Consider the following 9,205-nt stretch of genomic DNA (forward strand, 5'->3'; position numbering starts at 1 on the left):
TGTGTGTGTGTGTGTGTGTGTGTGTGTGTGTGTGTGTGTGTGTGTGTGTGTGTATTGTGGTGGTTGTGGAGGTGGGAGAGGGTGTTTTAAATGACTCCACGTACACATTTTGTTGCACAGATGTATACCTGTGTGGGTTGTACCCTGCTGTAGGTGTGCATGTACCCCCGGGGGGCATGGCTCAGCGGCTGCTGGAAGAGCAGCTGAAGAAGGCACATGACAGAGTTTACCAAAGTCAGAAGGCTGCATCTGAGCTGGAGCTGGAGCGCAGGAACATCCTCCATGCCATGAGATACAGAGAGCCGGAGAGAGGTGGATTTTAGCCCCCTAAAGCGCCGTTTCTCGTCATTTTAATGTGAAACTCCCGTTACGATCAGCCGATCAGTCAATCGAGACCTTTCGTTAACTCTAACTCTAAACCTACAGATGTTTGATTTGCAGCTGACCAGACAAGTGACGAACCAATCAGCCACGTGGCCAGAAAATGACATGCAGCAAAAGCAATTTAACTTATTGATTACAGCATGTTTTCTTTCAGATCAATGACTTTTTCATCCATAATTTAGTCATATCTTGTCTCATCAAGCCAGACTGTGGAAAACAGATACTTATATCATCCTCATCTAATTCTGTCTGCCCCACGACTATTAATTTTGTTCCTCCGCCGATCACCAGTTATGATTTTTTTTTTTTTCCATCCATAATGTTTCATCTGTCTGTCCTCCCACCTGGCAGTGACCTCAAGCGGAGCCGCTGAGAAGAAGGACCAGCAGCCTGCATCTCAGGCTGAGCTGGAGCGGCAGCAGATCCTCAATGAGATGAAAAAGAAGACGTCTTTGCTGACGGACAACAGCTGGATCCGCCAGCGTTCTCCCGACACTTCCACCAACAAGGAGAGGGACCTGCCACCTATGCGCAGGTACAGTAATACCTCATTAACTTTGGTGCGATGGTGGCGGTTGGCTCTTTTCTGTTACTAATGTCCTGTTTTTTTTAGTTGGGTGTAAAAGTTAAGTTGTCAGTCAGAAGGTTCGACTGCTTTTTCTAACTGGCTAACATGGGGTGTGGCTTGGGTTGGCTTTGCAGAGGCGATTCTCTTGACAACTTGGACACCTCATACAACTCCTGGCGTTCGTCATCGAAACCCCGAAGCGGTTCTTTTGCCCAAAACTACTTTCGGCCTCACTCTGCCCTTTCTGGCAGCACATCCTTTTATGGTGGGGGGCCGCGGGCTCAGCGGTATGGTTCCGCTTCCACTCTGCCTTCTTCCTATTCCATGGGCTCACTCCGAAGTGGGGCAGGATCCCATTTGGTCCCTTGGTCCAGGCAGTCGCCTTCCCCTTCACCTTCACCCTCTTCTCCTTCACCCATCAACTCTCCAGAACCCACGGCTGAGGCAGATGCTCCTCAGCAGCACAGCAGGTAAAACCAGAAATGAAGCTTTGCTTAAGGCCGCCTCTAACAACTCACTGGTACATCTGGGTTGCGGTATTTAAGGCGTTGCTACTCAGCCGTGCAAAAGTGGTGGCAAAGGGTATTTCTCTTTTTCCTTTATGTCACTCCTTTTATGATGTAATGTTTCTTTTGATGTGCTTTTTTATAGATCACACAGTAGCATAATTCACTTTAACTTATGTGTGGAATACAGCAGATGCTAGTTTAAGTTTAGCCATGTTTTTGTGGATTACACGAAAGTTTGTCAGTGATCATGTCCAAACACCTGGGAGACAAAGAAAGTCCAAAGGTTGCCTGAAGGTTATCTTAAAGAAGCTTGTTCACTTCCTAACACCTGAGTTTCCCAACCTTTATGAAAATTCACAAGTGTTTCCCTCGTGTCATTTTTGTTGCCATAAACAGTATTTTGCGTGTGACACTAAATGACACTGTTTTAATGAGCCTTTGTCATTTCAGCAGTGCTGTTTCAACAGGTTAACATTTGCCAGCTTGCCAAAGTGTCCGTCTGTCTAACCCTGGTTTGAACCAGTGTTGGCGTGTGTTTTGTATGTGTGTATGTGCATATATGTGTGCATTCATACATGTGTGATGTATGTGTGCTTGGCTCTGAAATGACAGCTGTGCGTTCTGTAATTCAGGTCAGTGAGTGGAAAGAAAATCTGTACGTTCTGTGAAACCCCACTGGGAAAGGGAGCAGCCATGATCATCGAGTCCCTTGGGCTCTGTTATCATTTGGGTTGCTTTAAGGTGAGAGCTGGACTCCGGTCAGCCGCGGAGCACATCGGCCGCCGATCCTCAAAAACTAACTTGATCGCCTCAGGCTCTTTAGTTTGTTTTACTAACCTGGTGAATCCTGGTGAATGTCAATCCCCTGATCCCTTTATTGAGAAAAAGAAACTAAATCCTGCAAGATCAACTATTCCCTTTGCTTTTTTTTTTATCAGCAGTCTAATCTAGTTGTTGTTGTTTCTTCTGGGAGCTGCGGTGACCTTTATCTGAAATTTAATCCACTGTGTCATCCTTCAACTCTTGATTCTCATCCTTCTCCTTTAATACACAGAATCACGGTCTAGATTTGTCTGTCCTCATCACTCCTCCTTTGGTCACGTTTACTGATTCATTCCTCAATTCTTCTCCTTCCCAAACTTCCTCAGTGCATCGACTGTAAGTCTGACCTTGGAGGATCAGAAGCCGGGGCTGAAGTCAGAATACGAAACAAGCAGCTCTACTGTAACTCCTGCTACATGCGAGTCAAAAGTGAGTACTTTCTCGAGCTGATCATCAGTGGGTGGTGTTGTTCTCGCCTGCCTCCCATAATCGGTCGCTTTTTTTTCCTCTTCTTTTAGCTGGTCAACCAACATCTATGTGACGTGACTGTACTCCAGCAGATTGATGAAGAGACTACTTCCGACAACAACCCTTGAATTTTAAAGTGAACATTGAAGCCATTGCAATTAACCGGGACACTTGGTTGGGACGTATCGCTGTTTATGATTCTGTTAAAACCCCAGGCGATACCTTGATGAGAATCATATTTGTTTTTACAGTGTGTGATTAAGGGAGGGACGCTTGCAAAGTAGTTATCAGCTTTTGTGTTTATATCCTATTAAGCAGCACAATTGTACAGAGTGTAAGGGTTCTGCATGCGCCGGAGTTTTTAAACGTTTTAGCCGCAAAACTAGTCGAGCTATTAACTGTCTACCAGATTCCAGATGAAAGTCCTTTTTGTTTCTAAACTTTGCTTAGATACTGAGAGAAAATCCTGCAGGATCATCCTCCTCATTTTCACGCTTCTTTTCCCACCAACTATTGTGTTATAAAAATCTGTGTCAGCCAAGGTATTGGTATCATGTCTATGTGCCTTTTTATTTGTAATTAAGATTACTAAAATACTGCAAAATGTCATTTGCATTTGTCTCAAGTTTTCAGTGATGGAGTATTGCACACATAAGCAGGTTTCTATGTAAAGAATATACGTCACACTGATTAGGCAAACATAACAATGTAAATAAAAATAACTAAATGCTCCCCACGTGTTACGTCGTTCTTTTTTTTTTTTTTTGTTCTCCATCTGTTAAATTGCATAATACTGTGTAATGATATTCCTGGGTACAGTGGGATGCAAGGACTCTTCTGCCTCTATAATCAGAAATCATTATACTCATCTTTCTCTGTCTGCCCCTCTCATTTTCTGTTTCGCTGTAGCTCCACGGTCATAATGAAAGGAATTTCAATGAGCTTTTGTGCTAAGGTTCAGAGGACCTGCCTGCTCTGTGTTCTCGAAAGCCAATTTGTCATGCATATTTTATTCAGTGCATGCATTACATTTGATTATACTTTGATTGTCTATTTTCTCAATGTATTCTGTCATTTTATCTCTACTGCATAAATATACAAGGAATATTCATACAAGAAGGAGCTTCCAAATGTATTTAATCTGCAGGGGAAGAAATTGTCCTCACCCACCCTACACCCCGCCCGCGACCAAATGGAAATAAGCCCAATTCAAGCAATATACTGTATGGAAATAAGCTGGACTGAGCATAAATTGGCTCTGTCTTCTTGAGGTGAAGCACAAACAGCCCCCGGAGGCGCACATCTCAAATTCTTAGATTCCCTTTTTAGATTTTTCTTGGCGCTCTTTTGGGAGAGAGATTTTAATCCTAATGCTTAGAAAACAAACACAGCCTGAATGGCGCCGAGTGCCTGAGAAATCTGAAACCCTGAATAATATGTATCCCCGTCTTTTTCCTCCAAAGCAACAGCCACAACCTGTGGTTTGGGAAGGTTTTGACATGGAGAATCATATAACTGTGTGTGTGCGTGTGTTTGTGTGCACGCACTGAGGCTCACAAATAAAAGGAACGCTTGACTGCTCAGAAAAAATGAGGTCTGTAAAGAGACGGAAAGGCCTCTTCTACCTTCCTTTAAAAAGCTATTCCTAACTACAGGAATGGCTTTTTTCAGGATTTTTCACATTTTTCAGGATTTCTAGGGAAGAACATGTGATGAATATTTTTTTGTTTTTTTTCTCTTTTGTTTTCTTTTCCAGCCTTGGTGTCACAACGGGAGAGATTTAGTCATTCTTTCTGATTGGGTGCAATTTTCCCCCTTCAGTACCTGAAGGGGGCACTGTGCTATAAGAGTTTCCTCCAAGAAGGACTAAATTCTCTTTCATCTGCAGCTGCTGTTGCTTGCACTGCTGAGTATGATATCCAGAATCAGAGAGGAAGTGATGCTGCCACAATCATTTAAAAGCAGAACTCTATTTGCAATGTGCTTTAAATTTTGGAGCTTCATTTCTAAATAAATGACCCCCAATGTTTTGATAAGTAGGTTGACGCTGTGTAAAGACAGCTTTGGCGAGCAGCACCTGTTGCAATTTGCCATTTTAAAGCAAAATGCTTTTCGCACATTTTAGAGAAGCCATCAAGCACTAATTCACCTGCAGCTTGAACTGATGCTATAATTAGTCACGTAATTGCAGACACTGTCTCACCAGACCATGGCTTGCAGGCACCATGTGTAAAGAGCAAAGTGCTGTCACGCTTTCAATTAACCACAGGGATTAAAGAAAATGCACTTCAGGTAAATCTATAAGTTCCCAGCACATCAGTATGGACCCGTGAGGCTGCTCCTCATTCATAATAGCACGGCTTTTTAAGAGGCAGTGGAGAATCTTTAAGCAGAAAAGGTGTAGCAATTTAGTAAATCAGTAAAAAGTCAACAGCGTTTATGCAGGCTGTGATTACGTTATGATTACAGCTCTGCGGGCTACATAAATGATGACTGTGCTGGATTGGTTTAATTGCGGCACATGTCTGTGGTGGTGGAAATGATTAGAAAATGTTACTAGATTAAACTGAATGTGGTGCATGTAACTCTCATTCATAGTAAGTATCTGTAAAGACCACAGCAGCCGTTGAGACGTGTATAGGTTTCATCCATATACAGTCATACAAAAAAAAGAAATGCATTCTTTTTTCAGTCCTGAGGTTTTATAAATCATCTGGTTTTTATCATGTCCTAACATCACTTAACTACAACGTTAGATGAACAATTACACATACATGATGAAATTATTTATTTAACACAAATGAAACCTAACTGCAGAAGCAGCGTGTGGAAATACTAAGTGCACCCTGTGATTCAGTAGCTTGCCTTTAGCAGCAATAATTTGATTGTTTACTGTATGACTCCGTCTCTCTCGTGTTGTGGAGGAATTTTGTCCCAGTCTTCTTTAAAACATTGCATCAGTTCATGGAGGTTCAGGAGCAGTTGTTCATTGAGCATTGGCAGTGACCCATTGAAACATCTGGATTCTTATCTTTTTCAGACATTCAGCTGTAGATTTGCTGCTGCGCTGGAGATCACTGTCCTGAAGTAGCTCTGCACATTATGATCAAACATCTTCACTTCTTGTCTGTCATTCATCCAAAGACAGAGGTCTGGTTGTTTTGTTCAGACACAATTTTACCAAGCCTAACCCGTGTTGCCATGTTCTTTTTGGAAAGAAGAAGCTTTCTCCTGGTAGTCCTTCCAAACCAGCCATATTTGTTCAGCTTTAATCTAATTGCACTATCATGAATTGTAACAGTCTGAAATGCATCTCTTGGGTTTTTTGCAGTTTCTTTGAGCATTGCATGGTCTCACAATGGGGTGAATTTGCTGGGACATCCACTCCTGGGAAGATCGGCAGCTATTTTAAATATTTTCCAATTGTAAAAAGTCTTCCACACTGCAGAAAGATGAACATCATATTTGTTTAGAAATGGCCTTTTAAACCTTCCCATATTGATGCACACAACAGTTTCTTCTGTAAGATCAATGCTGATGCACACCTGAATGCTTCAGACCAGCAAACTATCAAAACTCCTACTATAAGAGAGCTACAGAGAGGCCAAGTACAGGTTCACTAAAGAAGTGGACATTGCTAAACATCAGCACTCTGAGAAGATGCAGCAGCAGATCTCAGAGAATGACTCGGCCTCTGTGTGGAAAGGTTTTAGGAATATCACCAACTACAAGCCTAAAACCCCCCACTCCACTGACGACTTGCTCTTGGCCAACACCCTTAACGACTTCTACTGTCGTTTTGACGAGCCATCAGGCAGCCTTCACACCTCCAACGGCCCCAACAATAGAGGCACTTTGGACACTCATTCCCCCACCTCTCCCCCCTCCATAGAGCCATCACCACCTTCAATCACTTCACCTGCAACACCCCCCTCCTCACCCCACACAAAAGAGGATTTCACACCACCTCCTCCCACCACAACTCTTCATATTCATGAAGCAGATGTGAGGAAGCAGTTTAAGAATCTGAATGCTCGAAAAGCTCCCGGCCCAGACGGTGTGTCTCCTGCCACCCTCAGACACTGTGCAAACGAGCTGGCCCCAGTGTTTTCTGGCATTTTCAACTCCTCACTGCAGGCATGTCATGTGCCTGCCTGCTTCAAGTCCTCCACCATAATCCCTGTCCCCAAGAAACCTAGGATCACTGGACTAAATGACTACAGACCCGTGGCTCTGACATCTGTGGTCATGAAGTCATTTGAGCGCCTAGTTCTCTCCCATCTCAAGACCCTCACGGCCCCCCTCCTGGACCCCCTGCAGTTTGCATACAGAGCCAACAGGTCTGTAGATGACGCCATCAACATGGCCCTACACTTCATCCTGCAGCATCTGGACTCCCCAGGAACCTACGCCAGGATCCTGTTTGTGGACTTCAGCTCTGCCTTCAACACCATCCTTCCAGACCATCTCCAGGCAAGCTTTCCCAGATGAATGTGCCTGATCCCATCTGCCGGTGGATCACTGACTTCCTGACGGACAGGAAGCAGCATGTGAGGCTGGGAAAGAATGTCTCGGACTCCCGGACCATCAGCACCGGCTCCCCTCAGGGCTGTGTTCTTTCTCCTCTGCTCTTCTCCCTGTAACCAACTGCTGCACCTCCACCCACCAGTCTGTCAAGCTAATCAAGTTTGCAGATGACACCACCGTTATCGGACTCATCTCGGACGGGGATGAGTCTGCCTACAGGAGGGAGGTTGAACGTCTGGTGTCCTGGTGCAGCCACAACAACCTGGTGCTGAATGCCCAGAAGACAGTGGAGATTATTGTGGACTTCAGGAAGCACACAGCCCCACTCCCCCCCATCATCCTGACTGACACCCCCATCACCTCTGTGGACTCATTCCGCTTCCTGGGTACCACCATCACCCAGGACCTGAAGTGGGAGCCCACCATCACTTCCGTCATTAAAAAAGCCCAGCAGAGGATGTACTTCCTGAGGCAGCTGAAGAAATTCAACCTGCCAACACGGACGATGATGCAGTTCTACACTGCAATCATCGCAATCAACCAGGTGGAGGCAGTAAGGATCTACTTAGTTTTTCGCATTGATTCTGCAATTTGGTGTAATTTTGCTAATTTTTTATGCCCTGATTTGTAGAAGCTTAGAATTTAAAATGGGTGTACTTTATTTTCCCCAAGTGTACAGTACATGTACACATTATATTCACTCATGGCGTTTCCCATTTTTTAATGGGTTTCCAATTACCTTATCTTTCAGTCATTGGACTATTACGAGTGTGTAAAATTGGTACTTTAGCATACACAGTCTGGGAAAGCATGACCAGGTTCAGTAGTTGCAGCCTTGTTAATGTCACCTGCAGTAACTGTGTTAAATAAAAATCTATTGAAGGAGTAACAAACCATACCAGCACTTCCTCTGTTCATTATGCAAAGCACAGCTGGCTGTTTTGTTGACTGACAACAGCTTATCACCTCGCTTCTGCAGACATGAAGTCATTTTTTCAACTGGATCCCTACTCGTCTTCATTGCTCTAATCCCTGACTCACAAAGGGCAATGTTGATTCAAAAGCGACTCAGCTTTATAGGCAAAGGTCTTTTTTCCCTCTCCCCCACCTTTTTATTCAATAAGACAAGATTCCCATGGATGTCTAAAGTAGTGTGAGGTAAATATGACACATTGACCAGAGCAGGTTAGTTTTCTCTATATGATGAACATGACTCACTGTGAGCAGTGCTCTCCCACTCGTATTTAAGGTTTCACAAAGAAGAACGTTTTTCTTCTTTTATTAAAGAGCAGTATCTTTGCTAGGAAAAAGACCACCGACTGAAAAACATAATTATCCAAGACATGAAAACAATAAAAAGCAAAGTATTTCTTCTCATCTTCCAATCAGGACCACAAACATCCATGATTTCGCTCAATGTCCTTAAAGAACACTGATTGATTTTTGTTTCCTCTGGATAGTGGATGAGAAAGGAAAGCTACCACTGGTGACAAGATGCATTTGAATTGCTTTTCCAGTTGGCAGGGAAAAGAAAAGGAGTGCAGAAAGTGTTACACGTTTCTAAAATGATAAGACTACATGGTCACAGCTGGGGCACCCTGATATGCTTGAGACCGCAATATGCCGGAGGTGACAAGGGACCAAGTTTTCTGTCCTCATATTAATTCATCGTGCCTCTGCCTTAAATCTGAGCGTGAGTTGGAATACAGATTTTCAGTTAAGCATTTTCTACTCTTTATGTGGTGTTTTTGTGTGTATGTTTTGAGCAGCAGAAGAAGAAGAACGGAGGAGCACAGTCATTTGCCAAGACTGAATTTGATCAAATCCACATGCGAGGGGTTATGCTCTACTCACATTTTCTATTTGGAGCCTGCCGGATGCTGCTGCACTATTCATCAAAGTAGCACTACCTCTCGGTCTGCTGTAT

The 9,205-nt window shown here is 43.7% G+C and overlaps 1 protein-coding gene across 9 annotated transcripts in view; it reads left to right on the forward strand.

Moving 5' to 3' along the window:
- Positions 1-3,507, forward strand: part of lmo7a (LIM domain 7a) — a 50,294-nt gene extending 46,787 nt beyond the window's left edge. For 5 of the 9 annotated variants that reach the window (XM_014337735.2, XM_005935125.3, XM_005935126.3 and 2 more), the window contains 6 exons: positions 154-312; positions 736-919; positions 1,087-1,422; positions 2,094-2,202; positions 2,610-2,712; positions 2,802-3,507. In XM_014337735.2, coding sequence (XP_014193221.1) covers positions 154-312; positions 736-919; positions 1,087-1,422; positions 2,094-2,202; positions 2,610-2,712; positions 2,802-2,824 — 914 coding nt within the window. In that variant the 3' untranslated portion in view covers positions 2,825-3,507. The remainder of the gene's footprint in view (positions 1-153; positions 313-735; positions 920-1,086; positions 1,423-2,093; positions 2,203-2,609; positions 2,713-2,801) is intronic. The other 4 variants (XM_005935131.3, XM_005935132.3, XM_005935127.3 and 1 more) reach the window with 3 other exon arrangements.
- Positions 3,508-9,205: the final 5,698 nt, after the last annotated feature.

This window comes from Haplochromis burtoni, unplaced genomic scaffold, assembly GCF_018398535.1.
Source record: "Haplochromis burtoni strain Fernald_Lab_line unplaced genomic scaffold, NCSU_Asbu1 Contig_75, whole genome shotgun sequence".
NCBI lineage: Eukaryota > Metazoa > Chordata > Actinopteri > Cichliformes > Cichlidae > Haplochromis > Haplochromis burtoni.